Source organism: Chiloscyllium plagiosum, chromosome 34 (assembly GCF_004010195.1).
Source record: "Chiloscyllium plagiosum isolate BGI_BamShark_2017 chromosome 34, ASM401019v2, whole genome shotgun sequence".
Lineage (NCBI taxonomy): Eukaryota > Metazoa > Chordata > Chondrichthyes > Orectolobiformes > Hemiscylliidae > Chiloscyllium > Chiloscyllium plagiosum.
This window is the reverse complement of record NC_057743.1, coordinates 27,849,585-27,869,611: the sequence shown is the minus strand read 5'-3', so window position 1 is coordinate 27,869,611 and position 20,027 is coordinate 27,849,585. Positions and strand designations below refer to the sequence as shown.

General features: G+C 42.5%; 1 protein-coding gene across 4 annotated transcripts in view; it reads left to right on the top strand.

Annotated features, from left to right (window-relative positions):
* plch2a (phospholipase C, eta 2a) overlaps positions 1 to 20,027 on the top strand; it is a 154,621-nt gene that overhangs the window by 80,940 nt on the left and 53,654 nt on the right. For 3 of the 4 annotated variants that reach the window (XM_043676013.1, XM_043676011.1, XM_043676014.1), the window contains 4 exons: positions 5,805 to 5,963; positions 13,591 to 13,653; positions 16,219 to 16,311; positions 18,193 to 18,293. In XM_043676013.1, coding sequence (XP_043531948.1) covers positions 5,805 to 5,963; positions 13,591 to 13,653; positions 16,219 to 16,311; positions 18,193 to 18,293 — 416 coding nt within the window. The remainder of the gene's footprint in view (positions 1 to 5,804; positions 5,964 to 13,590; positions 13,654 to 16,218; positions 16,312 to 18,192; positions 18,294 to 20,027) is intronic. The other variant, XM_043676012.1, reaches the window with a different exon arrangement.

Here is a 20,027-nt window from a genome sequence, read left to right as displayed (position 1 = left end):
CACCCCAACTCCAGCCTATCACCCTCACCTTAACCTCCTTCCACCTATCGCATTTCCAACGCCCCTCCCCCAAGTCCCTCCTCCCTACCTTTTATCTAAGCCTGCTGGGCACACTCTCCTCATTCCTAAAGAAGGGCTCATGCCCGAAATGTCGATTCTTCTGCTCCTTGGATGCTGACGGACCTGCTGTGCTTTTCCAGCAACACATTTTCAATCCTGACTGACTGCTGACTTCTTCTCATTGGGGAATAACAGAAGACCATCCAGGCATAGAAATGTACAGCATCTTTGGCTCAACTCATCCATGCTGACCAAATATCCTAAAGAAATCTAATCCTGTTTGCCAGTATTTAGCCCATATCCCTCATTTATATACCCATCCAGATGCCTTTTAAATGTTGCAATTGTACCAGCCTCCATCACTTCCTCTGGCAGCTCATTCCATCCACGCACCACCCTCTGCGTGAAAAGTTACCCTTCACGTTTCTTTTATGTTTCCCCCTCTCACCATAAACCTATGCCCTCTAGTGTTGGACTCCCCTACCCTGGGGAAAATGCCTTGGGAATTCACCCTATCCATGCCCCTCATGATTTTATAAACCTCTATAAGGTCACCCCTCAGTGTCCAATGCTCCAGAGAAAAGAGCCCCAGTCCATTCAGCCTCTCCCTGTAGCTCAAATCCTCCAACCCTGGCAACATCCTTGTAGATCTTTTCTGAATCCTTTCAAGTTTCACAGCGTCATTCCTGTAGCAGAGAGACCAGAATTGCACACAATATTCCAAAAGTAACCTAACCAATGTCCTTACAGCTTCAACCAGTTAATCTGGCTCAATTCAAAACAGGTCTTCTGTCTTAGAGTGTGATGTCAGGGTGAGATTACATATTCAATAATAAAATTGACAACTGATGGGCCTGGAGTCTCCAGGAGTTAAAGGTTTATCTCCAAAACACGATGTCCCTAACAACCAAAAGAAACCGATTAATTAATGATAAAAATGTTGGCTTTGGGAAAGGGAAAGCTATTTGACAGTCAGAATTCATCCAGTTGGGTCATAAAGAGTCTGTTTGTTTTCTGATTGGCTGCAGACGGGCAAGGTGCTCAACACATGTTGGGTGAGCTAAGGCAGGATTGGGTCAGTCAGAGGAAGGAGGTCAGATACTGATAGCTTCAAGCGCAGTCGGTTCGGTATCAAGTTCAACCTGTTCCAAAGCTGTGTAATAACACCGCTGAACAGGTTGATTAGAAAATATCTATAAGCAGCCAGAGTTGCAACTCCTATGTACAAGAAACTAGTGCTGAGTCATAATTTAATGAGGGCCAGACAGTAAATCCCCCTTAATATCACAGTGAAGTGCTTTAAGTAAACGAAGAACATTCATCCAGGGAAAGTGCTGAACCAATTATCCACCTATCAGGAACAATTGCAAAACTTCATAAAGCATGAATCGCTTCAGAAGTGTGATTAGACATACCCATAATGTACAGTTGATGCTGCTGATATTCTGATTAAGTAAATGCCTGCGGAAACCTTTAGACAGTGTGTTTTTTGAAATGGCAGTGAGAGCAGTTTCACTAGTAACTTGCAAATGTGAATGGGCTAGGTACATGACCGGGCACCGTTTGTCTTTAATATTTTCTGCTAGTTTGTTCATTACGGAGTAAAATCAGGAAGTCAGTAAAATCTGGAATTCTCTCTCCTAAAATGCTGTGCATTTTGGGGGGTCATTGGAACCTTTCATTTGTTGGGAAAGAATATGGAGCAAAGACATGGAAAAGGGGTTGAGGGAGAGATTAGCCATGATCTAATTCAATGACAGAATAGGCTTAAAGGGCTGAAGGGCCTCCTGTTGTTTCAGTGATCCAGGAGCATTTTGTCTCGACCAGCAAGGTAATCAAAGATCAATTTTCTCCTCTGTTTAATCCCATGGGACCCTCAATATTACTCTTCCCTGATGCAGTGGGCAGCGAGTTGGTTTCCCTATCTGGTTACCCCAGTGCTCCCAATGACAAACAGATTGTATCATCTTTTGTTGTGATGTCAATGTAGTGAAAAGTCTCATTCATTGTCTGTTGGTGTCTCTCCATCAGATACAGATACTGTCCAAGATATGTCTGCTTTTCTTAAGCAAGTTAAATGATTTGTTGTTTAGTATCTCCTGTCACCATCTCGAGACCCAGTCTATCCAATAAGATCTAACATCCAGTTATCTATCATCTAACTGTACAGAGGGTAGTCAATTGTTTAACCTTCAAATGGATGGTAGACATTCCAGCTGGTTTCAGGATTTACCTGTTAGGTAGTCAATCAACTTAAAAGTAAGTCTGGTGCAGTGTTGAAGCTAAGCTGTGGGATATTATTAACATGCTTCTGCAATCTTATAACGTCTCAGACATATATTTTAAATGCATTATAACTAGACTCATATCGCTCTAATCTTTTCTACAACTGGACTGCTTGACTTTGGATTCCTGATGATTGGACGTTTTGTTTTCAGAGTTCAAGGTTGAGTTGTGTGTATGTTTTGTGGATTTCCACTGTATCTGCTGCCTGAGTCTTCTTTGGCAGGCAGTTTGTAATTCGTGGAGCACATCAGCAGATCACCAGCATGATCTTTTATCAATGAATGGGAAAGTTCCTTTAATTAAGGAGCTTTGTAACCTAACCCACCCAATTGTGAAGACTGAGATGGTTGGGTACAGTGCTGACTCTTAAACTCCAACCAATTGTATTCCGATTTGAGGTAAATTGAAGACTATACGGTCTAAAACCGGGGGTCCACCCAATCCCTGAGGATTCTCACCCAATGAGTTAAGTTTAAATATTAATACAGTTTTGGTAACAAAGGCAGCTATTTCTGTTGCACAAGTAAGCCAGTTGGACTTCAGGGAGTCATCATCCCATTGAATAAGACAACAAGATGGTTATAATACATACCTTGACAAACAAGTTATTTTCTGTTGTGAATAGGACCAGTGATTTGAAATCAAACCAGATTTGAAAATTGACAACAGAGGGAGATGTAGAAATTTCATATTCAAAATAAAGATGCCTGCGGTTTCCAATTAGGGTTTAAAGTGACTGTTGGTTTGTTTGTACATAGTTACAGTTAATCATGCTCATTTGGGACCACTTTTAGAATTTGACTATCAGGATTTTGATTCACAGAGTCTCGTGCCCATCCCATGACTGTATATAACAGGTTGATACTGCAAGGTTACTCAGCATTCACCCAACCTTGAGTGTGAGGCATAGACTGAATTTTCCCTTTGTTCACTACTGCTGTTGTAAAGCTGATAGAGTCTGCGGTTGTGAGACTGTCAGACTGATGGAGTGTGTGGGTTGTGAGACTGTTGGAGTGTGTGGGTTGTGAAACTGTTGGAGTGTGTGGGTTATGAGACTGTCAGACTGTTAGAGTGTGTGGCTGTGAGACTGTCAGACCATTGGAGTGTGTGGCTGTGAGACTGTTGGTGTGTGGCTGTGAGACTGTTGGTGTGTGGCTGTGAGGCTGTTGGAATGTGTGGGTTGTGAGGCTGTCGGAGTGTGTGGGTTGTGAGGCTGTTGGAGTGTGTAGCTGTGAGGCTGTCGGAGTGTGTGGGATGTGAGGCTGTCAGACTGTTGGAGTTTGTGGCTGTGAGGCTGTTGGTGTCTGCGGTTGTAGTTGGCATTGTAGTTGTTGTGACTGTGCAGAGGGGACAGGAGTAGCAGCATAAAAGGTAGGAACATTACCAGACAAAACTGATGCTGGGGCTCAATGTGGAATCAGCTGTCACCCAGTTAGATTCACCCTCTCAAACAAGCCGGTAGTTTCTGGTGTCCTTGGCAGAACAGTAAAGGTTCCTGGAAGAGTACCAGGAGAAAACAATATCCCTGGTACACAAATGTAAAAATCTTAAAATAGATATTTCAGTACAACTTTCAAAGAGGGTCAATGTCAGCCTGGCTCATGTGGCTGTTAATAGATCGAATGATTTCACTCAGCTGCTGTATGGAGGTTTTAAACCATTGAACTCAAACGGTATACTTTCAGACCTGAATCAACCCAATTATCCCCTATTTTCACATTCCCAAAACACAACCCTCAGTGATGGAACTACTTGATGAGAGGCAAACTCAGCACAGCATTTTATTACACCTGTCTTGGTACAGGAGAGGAAGTGAGTGATGGCAAAAATAATAGTGGGCTGAGGATCTGTATGAAGAGATGAGATACATTTTCATTACAGCAAATTGAATTCTCCTAGAATGCACTGTCAGTGGAAACATGTTCATCAGCAGCTTTCCAAAGGGAATCTAATTAATTCTTGCAAAGGAATCATTTGCAGGCCTATGGAGAAGGTGCTGGAGTGTTGGATTTGATTTGATTCGATTTAATATTGTCACATGTATCTCGGTGCAGTGAAACGTTTTGTTTTGTGTGCAGTATAGTCAGATCACACCATCCAAAGTGCATTAGGCTAATGGAAGAGAATGAGGAACACAATGTCATGGCTGCGGAGAAGGTGCACAGACAGCAAGATCAACACTGAATTTAAAATTTGACAGGTCAATTCAGAAGTCTAATAAAAGCGATGAAGAAGCTGTTCTTGAATCTATTTCTATGTTTTTACAACTTTTATATCTTCTGCTTGATGGAAGAGAGTATAACTGGGGTGGGAGGGGTCTTTGAGTATATTGGCTGCTTTCCTGAGACAGCAGGAAGTATAGATGAAGTCAATGGCTGGAAGTTTGTCTTGTGTGACCGGGCTGTGTTGGCGACCCTCTGTAGTGTCTTGTGGTCTTGGGAAGAGCAGTTGCCAAACCAGATTGGGATGCATCCAGATAGAATGTTTTCTATGGTATATCTGTAAAAATTGGTAAGAGTCCTTGTAGTCATGCTGAATTTCCTTAGCTTCCAGGGGTGCATGGGGACTAGTTGGAGAACTCAAAGAGCCAGCACAGACAAAATAGCCCTTCTGTCCTGTAGAATCCTATGATTCCAAGTATGTTTATATTCAAGAGAATAGACCGTTCAGGGTGAATGGTGGTGAATTATAAGACTACCTTTTTGAGTTGTGAGAATCAATTTGTTTTTCAATCCAGGCAGTTAGAGGAAAAGCTGTTCCGGTCACAGGGAAGGTTTTCATCCACAATGTGATATCACTACATCAAAATACATGGTGACACAGTTGAGCCTCCACATTATCCCATCCTCCCCACACCCTCCTAATCTACTGCCCATTGCCTGTTCAATTGTCCAGGGACTACATTTGGTTTGAGTGGGCAGAAGGCACAGCTCCTTCAGCCTGACACCAATCGAGCTGTTGGACAAAAAGTGAGATCGCTGAACTAAAAACCAACATTACTAGGAAACTCTTTGCAGGTCAGGCATCCTCTGTGGAGAGGGAGAGAATGCAGGATTAACATTTTAGGTCAATAGCTTCATCGGAACTGATGAAGGATTTAGTTTATCATCCCCAAGGTCAGGATTTTCCTGTACTCTACATTGTAAGTTACAATTGAGGGAAGCATGGAGAGTTGCTTGATTATCTGTCCCATTTCCATTGTCCATTAGAGACTCCCATGGTTAACATGGGGGTTCTTCTGTGCATGGAATTCATCAAACTGCATGTCCATGCCATTCCATAATACAGTAGTTTATTACAGGACATAAGAGATGTATGGAAAGTACCGTATAGCCATTGCCCCCCTCCCCACCCCAAACTTTGTGCTTCCTTTCTTGATACATTTCCCTTGTGTCTTGTCCACTTCCTGGCAGGTGGGATGGCCTTAATGACGCTGCGTCTTATCTGTTTGTCAATAGGCGGTGGCCAACAGGAAACATGTGGAGAGTGTGGCTAAGAAGAAGCTCGATTCACTGCTAAAGGAATCGAAAATCAGAGACCGGGAAGATCCTGACAGCTTCAGCGTAAATGCCATCCCCCAAGCAGGGAAACTGTGTCAGAAGTCGGACTCAAAGAAGGTAACCCACCTCTCCCCCTACCCTCTAGTCCCCCTACCACCAACACCTCACATATGGCACCAGCCACGGGCACCTTAATTCTTTCAGTTTGACAGAAACATTCCTTGTCAGCCATGACTTAGTGCTAACCCCTGAGATTAGAAAATGATGGATTTACATCGGACACTTGAGCACAAACTCTTGGCAGTGTGTTCCAAGCCAATAATGATGGAGATGATGTCCTGTCAAAGGGGCTATCTTACAGCTTATTTTCCCACTTAGATGGATGTGGGAGATTCCATGACACAATTTCTATGAAGAGCTGAATGTATCTCTCCTGATGGTCTGCCCAGTCTTTACCATTCAATCAACATCACAAAAAACAAATTATCCAGACATTATCATATTGATCCTAGCTGGACCTTTCTGTGCAAAGTAGGTGCCATGTTTTCTACATTATAACACGGACTACACTACATAAAGTACTTTATTGTCTGTAAAACACATTGGAATGATGTGCAAGTTGTTAAAGAAATGCAAGTCACTCTTTTGATTTCAGTTCCCAAAGTCCATTCACTTTAACACAGGATCTGTGAGTTGTCCCATCCTGAAATATTTCCCATTGGCATCTGAGGTAAATCCCAAACCAAGAGTGAGGTTAGGTGAGATTGGCTGTTAGGTGAGATTGGCTGTTAGGTGAGATTGGCTGTTAGGTGAGATTGTTTGTAAGCACTAGGATTAATCAGCAGAAACTCATACTTGGTACAAAATACGTGGTGAATTTCCATTGCCCTGTTTGTGTCACTGGCAATAGTAAATTCAAGCACCACCTGCTGGAAATCTCATCTCTGACTGTTAGTAACAGCTTGCAAGCTTACAACCCTTTAAGATCTCTGTGTTCTTCCAATTCTGGCTTCTTATACACCTCTGTTTACTATCGCTTTACCATTGGTGGATATGCCTAGGCTCTAAGGCTTTGAAATTCCTAGATTACTTTCTGCCTGTCTCTCTCTTTCTTCTTCTTGAAAACCCTCTTTAAATCCTGCATTTTTCAACAAGCTTTAATTACCTATCTCCGAATGTTGCAATTGCTCCTGTAAAGTTCCTTGTGATAGTTTTTATTAAATAATAAATGCCAGATATTATTCAATTGAAATGGGTCATTGGAAACTGTGAATATCATTGTAAATTCTGTCTGCATGTCAGATTGGCAGGAATAGCATAAAACACAAGAATGGGAAATACATTTGAGAGTTTTGCAGAACAATCTTTTAAAGAAGCAACTGGGGAACAGGCTATTTCATGTCCAGCATTGTGTAACGAGACAGGGTTAATTATTAATCTTTTGGTTAAGGATACGCTGTGGATGAGCAATCATAATATAATGACATTTCATATCAAGTTTGTGTGTAACATGGTTCGGTCTGAAACAATAGTCAGTCAATTAAAGTCAGTTGCAAAGACTTGAGAGACAAGTTAGTTAAGGTAGATTAGGAAATTATACTAAATTATATTAATGGCAACAAATAAGCATAGAAATAAACTATAAGTCTCAAAGTATATACATTTAGTATGAAAATTAATTTGGAATTTTGCTAAAGCATGGCTGACAAAAGAAGTTATAATACTGCTGATGCTGGAAATCCAAAACAAACACTAAAAATGCTGGAGAAACTCAGCAGCATCTAAACTTTTTACAGTCAATACAAGGAGAAAGTGAGGTCTGCAGATGCTGGAGATCAAAGTTGAAACTTTATTGCTGGAGCAGCACAGCAGGTCAGGCAGCATCCAGGGAACAGGAGATTCGACGTTTCGGGCACAGGCCCTTCTTCAGGAAGGGCCTGTGCCCGAAACGTCGAATCTCCTGTTCCCTGGTTGCTGCCTGACCTGCTGTGCTGTTCCAGCAATAAAGTTTCAACAGTCAATACAATCCCTCTTTAGAACTTGAAATGGCATTGTTGGCAGATTTTACAATGGCATCCAGTAATTCTGGGGTTATGTGGATCTCCCTCACTGTGTCATGATTGTATCATAATGATTTAAGAATAAACTATTTCTTATACACCTTATAATGAAATAGTCACCAAAACATTTGTTAAGGAGGCAGGTGTTGATGAGTCTCTGAAAGGAGGAGGGAGGTGAAAAGGTTCAGAAGTCAGTCCCAGAGTCTTAGTGTCTAGGCAGCTGAGTGCACAGACACCAATAGTGAAATGAAAGTAGTGAGAGCGGGCATGACGTAATTCTGAGATTGTATAGTTGGAGGAGATTACTGGATTAGGGAGGGATGAGACCATGAAAGAATATAAATATTGTGGGATCAGGAACCATTGTAACTCAGTGAGGACAGGAATGTTGACACTGAACATAATGTCCTGCAATACATGTGTGATTTAGTTGAGAAATTCCATTCCATTCATACAACAAAGCTGTAATAGTAGTTCTTCTCTGCCCCGTATCAGTTGACTTGCAGCAATGACTATGGAAACATGGAGGAAGGGCAGAAATAAGACCCGGAGGAGGATGTCCTTCTGCAATCATGAACCTTTATGCTTGGATTAATATGGGGCAGGGGGAATATAATTGAATTGTCCAGTACACATCAGAGATGATTCCGTGATTTGTGTTTTTTTGAAGCCATCAGAGAGAGAGAGAGAGAGTGTGGTTTTTGTATATTTGACCAGTCCTGTATGTATTGAGTAGTTATGGTCAGTCGCTGACTGTCCTGTACACATAAGAGATTGGGGAGCGGATTTGCCCTGTCTTGGAAATGTCAGCGGTTTGATGGGGTGTGGTTATGTATTTACCCTGTCCTATACATGTTGTATTGAGTTTGTGTATTTACCCTGTCCTATTCATGTTGTATTGAGTTTGTGTATTTACCCTGTCCTATTCATGTTGTATTGAGTTTGTGTATTTGCCCTGTCCTGTATATTTTATGGGGAGTTTGTGTATTTGCTCTGTCCTGTACATGTTGAGGGGGGTTTGTGTATTTGCTCTGTCCTGTACATGCTGAGGGGAGTTTGTGTATTTGCTCTGTCCTGTACATGTTGAGGGGAGTTTGTGTATTTGTCCTGTCTGTACATGTTGAGGGGAGTTTGTGTATTTGCTCTGTCCCGTACATTTGAGGGGAGTTTGTGTATTTGCTCTGTCCCGTACATGCTGAGGGGAGTTTGTGTATTTGCTCTGTCCTGTACATGTTGAGGGGAGTTTGTGTATTTGCTCTATCCCGTACATGTTGAGGGGAGTTTGTGTATTTGCCCTGTCCCGTACATGTTGTGGGGGGTTTGTGTATTTGCTCTGTCCTGTGCATGATGAGGGAGTTTGTGTATTTGCTCTGTCCCGTACATGTTGAGGGGAGTTTGTGTATTTGCTCTGTCCTGTACATGTTATGGGGAGTTTGTGTATTTGCTCTGTCCTGTACATGTTGAGGGGAGTTTGTGTATATGCTCTGTCCTGTGCATGTTGAGGGGAGATTCTTGTAGAGCAAGGAGGAAAAATACAAGAATCTCAGTGAGTCTCTCTCTCTCTCACTGCAACCCCCAGGTCATCTCCTCTGCCCTTAAGCTCTTACAACCATGTCCTGAAACAGACTCACCAGCTCAGCACTGTCCCCATGACTTGTCCTACCTGCATATCTTCCTTTCCACCTATCCACTCCACCCTCCTCTCTGACCTATCACCTCTTCTTGGATGCTGCCTGACCTGCTGTGCTTTTCCAGCACCACTCTAATCTAGACTCTTGTTTCCAGCATCTGCAGTCCTTGTTTTTACCTTCACAATAGAAGCCATGAGTTATTATTAAATAGAAACATCCTTTAAACAACAACTTAGGGATTGAGCCCGAGCTTAAACTTTGTACTTATCCTTCTGACTGAGTGAATGAGTTTGCAATTTCAGGTACAGCTTGAAAAAGATAAATCAATTATCAGCTGATCAAAATATTGGTTCATGGACTCCTTTGGAGTTAGGAAGTTGCAAGTCTACTCCAGAGACGAAGGACTCAACATCCAGACAGTGCTGTGCTGCAGGGCAAGAGTCCTCCATGGGAGAGAGTTATGGATTTCAACCACTCTTTGTGTGAAGAAATCCTTCCTGGATTAATTTCTGAAAGGCCCCATTCTAAGTTTCAAATTGTATCCCTGGTTCTTGACACTCTACTTGCTCTCTATCTCCTCTGTCAAATCCTTTTAACATTTTAAACACCACTTTAATCCTATCCTTTAGCGTTGACGAATGATGTTTTGCTTTCTCTGAGCTCACTTATCAGTAATTACAGGGCAATTCACAACACAAGCCTCTACAAGCTGCACAAGCTCTAATTGAAATGATAAGATCGGCAATTACAATTCAAATGATGTGTTTTATTAAAGCTGAAATGAGCTTTAACATACAACACCTTAAGCTCATCCACCTCTGTTTAGTATTCGTTGTAATTATAATCAACAGGCTCGGCCTTGGGGATTTTGAATTACAATTGTAGCAGGTTCAATGGTTCTTCAACAACGCTTGGTAGTTGTCATTAGGAAATGTGTGGGTAGAATATCGTATCAGAGATAGAGAAGGTTCCCGACTCCAGTTAGTCATGTTCTTGGAAGCTTTGTTGTGTGCCTTTCTGTCTCCGGCTACTATGCTCAATCAGACAGCTGCACCTCACCATCTCCAATATTTTCATAGCTAATAAGAAAATAATTCAAAGAAAATGTAAAAGAAAATAAATCTTTTTTTTAAAAATGCCCCCCTGTAATTTTTGTTCTGAGATTTTTGCTCATTGATCTTTGATGCCTGGAGTCTCCATGGGCAATACTGAGGGGCTGATAAATTGAAGGGAGGTCTAACCCACCTTTTCCCAATATTTTTTGTGTTTCTTGTTACTCCCTAGAGTGCTGACCTGAAGTTGGTCAGAGAAAGGGCCAGCAAGTGACCTGGAATGTTTCAGTTCTCGAGTTGGAGAGCAGCCATCATCTGGCGTTTTATACTTGACCCCCTATACAGAGTTTAGCTTGTCTGTCTACTGTCCAGACTGGACAGCTTTATCTCCAGATGTGAGGGATGTTAAGTGGATGAAATAGGGGAACTGGCAGCTGCCCTGGTAGCATGGCCTGGTCTGCTCTGAGTAGCTGAGGGTCTCCCACAGTGGGCAGTAGACCCTATGGTGATGGTGATAATGGGTAGGCCTGGTTGACACTCACTCAGTGTTTGTATCTCCAGCAGCACTGACTGGCACTTTGAGCAGGCTATACTCCCATTTACTATTGATGGACAATGCTCTCTCCCGTTAATGTTATGAATAATAAGAGGAGAGTGGTGAGGAGTGGCTGACCTATATACACAGGGACAGGTTGTCCTAGTATATTTTTAGTTGTAAACTTGGAGATGAGAGGCCTGTGATGATGATATCTCCATGTGCAGTGCAGCAGCAGGGATATCCTTTCCCCAGGCTGCTGTGCTGTTGACCTGGTATTTCGTATTCTTGACCTCCCTATCTAGCAGGGAAGCATGGTTCTGCTCCATCTGAAGATTACAAAGGGAGGTATCCTGAATGATGCCAGCTTGTTCAGTGTATCTCCAGGCCAATGCACCTCTAGAGTAGCCTCCAGGCTGCAACAGATGCTATCTTCTCTCTTGGTAAGGGCCCAACTCAGTGCCAGCCATCACCCAGGTTATGAGTGCACTCCAGACAGCAACATTTAGTGAGGCTGAGCTCACATCGACCTGTGAAGGTGCTGAGTAGAGACCAAGAAGGCTAAAAGGATGATGTGAAAGGTCATCCCAAGTAAGGATAGAATGGGAGATGACAAGTTGTTGTGCTTGTGTGTGTAGTTTAGCCACTCCTTACCACTCTCCTCTTATTATTCATAACATTAATGGGTGAGAGCTTTGTCCATCAATAGTAAATGGGAGTATAGCCTGCTCAAAGTGCCAGTTAGTGCTGGATTGGAAATAAAGGGCAAATGCAGTTATGCAGAAAAGAGTTGACCTGAATGAACTGGATGGAAAGGTAAAGTTGCTCAGGCCATGATGTTTTTATGTCTGTGATCAGAAACAGTGCTGTGATACTGTGGGATAAGTCAGTGTAAGTTGTGTTTGAGAAGGATTGAAGCCTCCATTAGTAACTACAGTGCTGTTGGTTGCAGCATATTGTGGGATATAAATGAATTAATGTTATTTCTGCAAGTATAAATTCTGATACAGAATGGGAATGAGAAAATACATATTCAGCAAAAAGAAAGCATGAGACATGAATACAGAACAATGGTGGATATATGGGCAAACAGGAAAGCATCTGTTTCCCCCTTACTCGGAGACACAGGAACAAACCCTAATTAGAGAGGTCAAAGTGGCCTCTGGATGGAAATAGATGCTGATAGAAGAAAAGATATGCTTAATTAATAATCTATAATAGACTGACGTCAAACACCCTTATGGGAGTCAGAGATAAGAGTTTGTCACGGACAAAACAGGATAAACAGAAGTTGTGGGATCAGTCTTAAGGAAATGAGTGACGTAAGCGAAGCAGGGAACAGACAATGGAATAAGGAAAAATATGGGGATTCAAACTGTATAAATTTCGAGAGTTTGTTGGATTTGGTGTGCATTTTCTCATTACCTTACCTGGTATTGAGACAGGGCACCCATCTATAGGTGTATAAATAAATGGCGGATTCAGATATTTGTCTCGGACTGAAATTATTAAAGTGAGTGAGCTTTTGTTTCTCACAATATTTTTTGAATTTGTGGGAATGTTGCACTTGGCCTCGGTACTGACTGGTGACAAGTTGCAGAAATTCCAGAGAAAAGGCATGTAGAAAATTCCATCCTCCCCTTCCCTCATCACCCTGTACCTTATCATCAAATAGTGAGGGACTGCGTTCCAGACTTGCATTATCCTCTATGTTATTTCCAGAACAGTACTACAGACATTGGGGTATGTCACCCAGTCCCTTCAAGTTGAGATCTGACTCAGATCGATCAGAGAGGACAATAAAGTATGTGCAATTAAACCAAACTCATTTTGCAGCAAGTTTGAGGCAGTGGCAAAACCCTTCTGATTTCCCATTAATTGGGGGAGCAAATTCCTCTGGAATATTAGACCCCTCTATTGTCTGTAAACAGTTCCTCCTTACCCACTGCACTGACTGTACAGCTGATTGCTGTCCAAGATCTTTGCTAGAAAATTCCAGACTGTTCCGGTCCTGTATCTTTCTCTAGAGGGAAGGACTGAGCTGGGCCAGCAGCATCAGAGGCGTCACCTTTTGGGGGGGGGGCATTAAACTGAAGCATAACATAGCATGGAAAGCACTGGCTGAAATGTACTGCTATTCTGCAACCTTCAGTGTGCGTGTGAGACTTATGTGAACAGACTCTGTTCTTCACTCTTGTATGTGATTAATGCTGAGTTGGCTGTTACAGCTATTTGCAGCGATTGTCTGCCCTCAGAGGAATCAGAGAAGGCCATGGAACCTGTTCCACCCTTCCATGAGATTATGGATGATCTGCACCTTAACTCTATTCACCTGCCTTGGCTCCATATCCTTTGATATGGATAGCAAAGATCTTTCAATCACAGATTTAAGATGATTCATTTGAGTTAGCATTGGCTACATCCAACCCTTTTTTGACTCATGTGAACTTTTCTCTCTCTCAACAGCAGAAATGCAGGGACGTCCACATTCTCACCCCTGGGTCCACGTCTGCAGTGGAAAAGTCTGTGGTAAGTTGATTGTCCCTTGAACCGTCTTTATGGCTGACAGGAAAATAACCTGAGAAGAGTACAAGGCAGTCTCCAAGGGATAGGACCAGAAGACATAGGAGCAGAATTAGTCCATTTGGTCCATAGAACCTACTCCCTTCCTCAACCCTATTCTCTTGCCTTCTCCCTGTAACCCTTGATCCCCTTACGAATCAAGAACCTGTCTATCCCTGCCTTAAAGACACTCAATGACTTGGCCTCCACAGTAACACTTGTTATTGTGGCAGCTATAGGTCTGCATAATCATGTCTCTGAATTGGAAAGTTGTGTGCAAAATCTCAAGTTCACAGAGGGTTCCAACAGTGCAGCATTACCTCAGTCCCAGCACAGGGAATGTCAGACTGGATTTTGTATTCAAAGCCTCTTTTACATCAGATTTGAACCCACAACACGATTGAATCCCCCTTGGGAGAAACAAATATGGACAATAATTGTTACTTTGTGAGCATTACCTACAAAATCAAATGAAACCAATAAATAAGCCTTACTGCAGCTTGAACAGACATGATGGGAAGTAATGGGAACTGGGGCTATAATGGAACTTTAAGTCCAGCCACTGCTCAGCAGGAGTCGTGCGAGACTGTGATTGTGTTGGATTTAATACATGACGAAGACTGGGTTGATCTGAGACCCTGGAGACTGAAGGAAGCAAGCGAGACAGTGAGGAGCCAGGCAGCCTTGACAAATCCTCCAGAGCACATTGTGGTGCTGTCAGAAGCGGCTCTAGTTTACGCTGCAGCATCAGGGAGACACGGCAGAGACTGAAGGCTTTTTAAAATGCAGTGATTAAACGTGGAATTTAAAGAACCAAAACAGACTATTTAGCCCAACAGGTCCTTACATATTTATGCTCCCATACCTCATTCGAGCAACGTATTTTTTTATATTGTGTCTGCCTCATGCTTCTCTGAATTCCCCTTAAATGCTTCCATGCTGTTCTCCTCAACCACTCCCTGTGCTAACGAGTTCCACATTCCCACCTCTGTCTAAGTAAAATGAATTTCTCTTCAACTCCTCATTAATTTTATTCATGGCTAGCTTATGTTTAAGGCCCTTAGTTTTGAATTCCTCCACTAATGAAATCATCTTCTCTGTGGATAACCTGTCAAACTCTTTTGCAATCTTAATTCTTAGCATTCAACTGTGCCTTCAAGGGGAGCAGTTCTGTCTCTGAGTTAGATAACTACGGGTTCATAGTCGCACTCCACTGACTTGAACACAGAAGTCATGTCTTTCACTCCAGTATGGCATTGTTGGAGATGCCATTTTCCAAGCCTCGTCACCTCTCAAACGAACATGAAAGATCCCATGGCACTTCATCCGAGAAGAGCAGACAAATCATCCCTGGTGTCTGCGCCAATATTCGGCGAGGATAACATCATTAAAAATTAGATTTTCAAACAAGGTCAGCTAAACTTTGGCAAAGTCATATGAAAGTACTTCCATATTTAGAAACATATATCCTAAGCATTTCACATTACACAAAATATACGTTTTAAAATTTCATCTTTCACTTTCCTCTTAACACTTCAGAAAAATGATTTTTCACATCTTTTTTGTGGGAACTTGCTGTGTACAAATTAGCAACAACATTTCCTACATTACAACAGGGACCAAATTGAAAAGTACTTCCCTGCTCACTGTGGGATGTCTGGTGTCATGAAAGATGCCATCTAAGTGTGAACTCCATGGTAGAATTTAATGATTCTGAGCACCTTTGTCCCATTTCTGTGTAGCGTCTGTATGTCTGTTGGCTTTTTTCAGATGCCAGACAAGTGTTGCTCTGGTACAGTGGATGGGAAGCATTATCAGGGCGATAACGTTCAGACTGCTGGCACCACTGTGTTGTACATAGCCTCAGCTGAAAGCCTCAATGCTTCTGTTGGATTCAAAGTAGGAATGCATATTTTAATCTCTCAAGCTTTGCACATCCTTGAGGTGATTAAAATGCAAGGGGTGGACAAATTGCAAACAGAAACTGTGTCACACTGGCTGTAATTTATATTCTTTTAACCTATTATTTTAGAAGATACAATTCGTTGCCTAACTTTTGTATTCTTTCCCATTTTGTTCTCCCATCTGTCTCTCTTTGTTTCTGTCTCTTTCTGATTCTCCATATGATTTTCTGCTGTCTGTGTGCCTTTCCCTGCTTTTTTCTAATTATGTCTTCATTTCTGTTTCTTTGCATGAATAACACCATGCGTTTCTTTAATCATGTGTAATCATATTTTGTTCTCTTCCTTGCATGTGCACCTACTGCTGTCTCACTCTGGTTCACTCTGTGTTTCCTCTTTTGTGATTCTCTCTCTGTTTCTCTGGTTGTGTCTCTCTCTGGTTCACTTTATGTTTGTGTATCGCGCTCTCTGCCTGTGTCTCTTCCGCTCTGGTTGCTTTCTGGCTGTATATTTGTCTCTCTCTCTCTCTCTTCCCTGGTTCACTCTCTGTATATGTTCATTCTCTCTTTGTGTATCTCTTTGTGTATCTGTCTCTATTTTGTCTGTGTGCCTGTATCTCTTCCCCTGTCAGAGTAAAGCTGAAGATGGGACTGATTCTGGAGAAGATCTGACAACTAACAAGAGGCATAGCCGGTCTTTCATTGGCAGCTTCTCCAAGCGTAAGGTCAGTGGGGACTGGTGCTGTTGGGATGGTGCAGAGTTAGCTTACAGATGGAACTGTTTGGCTGAGACTTTATGCTGTCAAGAGAGGAACTGATAGTGCAGTTTCAGAGCAGCTAGTCCAAATTGACAGGTTAATTACCATGGAGTTTCAGTATGACCTCTGCCCAGGTAGGTGGGTCAATTATGACATATCAGCCATGGCTCAATGCGAGGTCTCTTTGTGCAGTGGTAATGTCCCTGCCTCTGAGCCAGAAGGCCTAGTTTTATGTTCCACCTGCTCCAGAAATGTTTCACAGCATAGGCTGGGACTGTTTTCCCTGGACTGTTGGAGGCTGAGGGGTGACCTCAGAGAGGATTATAAAATCATAAGGGGCATGGATAAGGTGAATAGCCAAGGTCTTTCTCCCCGGGTAGGGAAGTCCAAAACTAGAGGCCATAGGTTTAAGGTTTAAAAGGGACTTTAGGGGCAGTTTTTCACACACAGTGTGGTGCGTGTATGGAAGAAGCTGCCAGAGGAAGTGTTGAAGGCGGGGAGACTTACAACGTGTAAAAGGCATCTGGATGGATATATGAATAGGAAGAGTTTAGGGCCAAATGCTGGCAAATGGGACTGGATCAGTTTGTGAAATCAGGTCGGCATTGACGAGTTGGACGGAGAGGTCTGTTTCATTCAAAATATCTCCTCACCTCTGGACTAGGAGTGTCAGCTTCAAGTCCCACCTGCCATAAAGGGCTGTCATTGCATTTCTGTGCAGGTCAATTAGAAACTATCTGTGGCTTAGTGTGACCCTTAGCTCTGAGCCAGCAACCCTGGGTTCAAGTCCGACCCATTCTGAAGTTGCGTAGTAACATTTCTGAACAGGTTGATTTGAAAATATCGACAGCTCTGTGGGTATCACTCTGGCGTTAGGGTTATGGGTTTCAGTGTAACACTAGGGACTGAGCATTTGACCTAGGCTAACTCTCCAATTGAAGTACAGTTCAAGGCTTGCCTTTTAAGTGAGACATTAAACTGAGACCCCATCTGCCATCTCAGATCGACATTGAAAAATAAATCCATGGTATATTGAAAAGGCAGGAAGTTCACCCCAATGTCCTGGACAAAATATATTCCACAACAGCTATCATGAATAAAACAATGATCTGTTCATTTCACAATGCTCTTTCTGGACGCTTCTGTGCCAAAAATGACTGCCTTATTTCCAAGTTGTTGACACTTTCAGAAGTGCTTAAGTGACTGTGCACACTGAGGTGTTCTCAGGACATGACAGAATCTATATTAGTGCAAGTATTGTGTTCATCTTTTTCTATTCGATGGTGTCCAGCCAGGATGGTACGACTGAGATAATGTGTGGAAATGGAAATGGTTCCTGGAATAGGGTGCAGCCGCACTCTGGTTGTATCCACACAGTGGAGAAGTTGTTTACTTGAAGAGCATTCAATAACTCCGTATGATCCTTCCAAATGGCTCTGTGGGTAAAGGCATCACCCATAGTCATGCTGAGCTATTCCAACCAGAATTTCTAGGTTCAGTTTTTGGCAGTGTGATGGGTAGGGGGTCAATGGAGTTAACCATATGGGTCTTCTTTGATCTGGAGAGGGGAACAATCGCCTTGTATATTTAACATGGTTGCTTATCTGGAGAGGGCAAGATCAATCTTGGCAATGAAGTCTACCGTATTCAAATAGCTTCCTGTTATTTGCTGTCAAGGGTCATGCACAAAGAATGGCAATGCTCTTGTGAGTGGCATGGTCCCTGTAGAATGAAATAACATCCAATCCTCCAAAAGGAAAGTGCCAGAAGCATTGTAGCATCAATGTTCTGTTCATCCTGTTCAACCAACCAAAGGTTAATCCAGTGTTAATGGATCGTTTATTGCAGAAAAAGACAGTGAAGATGAAGAAGTCATCGAGCTTAGAAGATGATGAGGAAGATCACGACCATCAAGCATCTGCTTGTAGATCAACAGTGCATGTGATGAGGTAAATGTATAAGGAGTTGCACAGAGAGATTGTCAGTGCTCAACATTGATGAGGCAAGGAACCTCCCGTGGAGAGTAATTATTGGAAAGTGGTTTGACATATCAGTAATTTGAACATGTTTTCCAGAGTTTGGTAACCAGATCTGAGGCTAACCTCTCTCACTTAGTCAACTGCAGGTCACGAAGGCCATTCTGCCAATCTTAATTCACCAAAAATGTGTCCTAGTTTCAACACCCAATTGTCCCCTAAATGATTCCATGTCTTTCACCTCCACCATTTCGTCTGGATGATCATTCTAAATGCTCGTTATTAGTTGGATGAGACATTTTTTGATACCGATTCTAAGTTTTATTTTATCAGAGTCCCTTTGGCAATTTATTTCACAGCTCTGTCTGGATTTACTTTTTCCCATTCTCTTTTTGAAAAAGGAATGAATTAATCTGTGGTCAACAGTGGCAAGGCTGGTATTTATTACCCAAATACCTTGCTGGTCTTTATTTATTTATTGTGTCACATTTGTTTCCAGACTCGGGAGGGATGACAGGTTTCCTTTGCTGAAGGATGTCAGTGAAGCTATTAACATTTGATGACAGACCAGCAGCTTTGTGGATCTCTTGTTTCATATTCCCAGAATGTTTATAACTGAATTAAAATTCTCAACCTGATAAATAAAGATTATTGAAATATACGGGAGGTAGGATTTATGGGAACAGGCGGGAAAGTGATGTTAAGAACAATGTCAGATTATTGAAAGGTGGGCGTATACTCAAGGGGCCCTCTGACCTAAACCTGTTTCTATTTCTTCTGTGAATAGAGTTTAAACTCACATTCATCCAGATTACTAGTCTAACATGCAAATTGCTACATTACCCCTTTATAATTATCTTTATCAGATATACCTTCACCTCTCAATCACATCATTAAAAAAGCTGAAAATCCCAAGTTCCTCCACTCTCTGCTCATATCTCTGATCTTTGACATCAGGCATTAAAGTTGTGATTCTTCCCTGAACATCTCCACCATCTTCGTCCTTAACAATCAGAATTGGTCGCGGAGCTCAAGGTGGGGGATCTGACCACAGCACTGTCCGGTTTGAGAAAGTCTCTGTCAAGTGACATGCTATTGCCCGAAGCTCTGATTTTGCAGACAGGTCCTGACCACTGAACACAAGAGATTGCACACAAAAACGCAATCTAGTCCATTGTGTCTGTGCAAGCTGTTAGGCAGAGCTATCCAATCCATCTCAGATTCCTCCCCCTGCACTGCATCCCTGTAAATCTTTCCTGTTTTCAGCATGTCCTCTGGGAGCCGAGAGGAGCAAGTCCCTACTGGGACAGTGATGATTGATGGAAGAAACTAGGACTAGGGGATACAGTTTAAAAATAAGGAGCCTCCCATTTAGATAGAGCTTAGATTAGATTCCCTACAGTGTGGAAACAGGCCCTTCAGCCTAACCACCCCACACCGACCATCCAAAGGGTAACCCACTCAGACCCATTTCCTTCTGACTAACGCACCTAACAGTATGGGCAACTTAGCATGGCCAATTCACCTGACCTGCACATGTTTGGATCAGTGGTGCTGGAAGAGCACAGCAATTCAGGCAGCATCCGAGGACAGGCAAAATTGACGTTTCGGGCAAAAGCCCTTCATCAGGAATAAAGGCAGAGAGCCTGAAGCATGGAGAGATAAGCTAGAGGAGGGGGGGGGTGGGGAGAGAGTAGCATAGAGTAC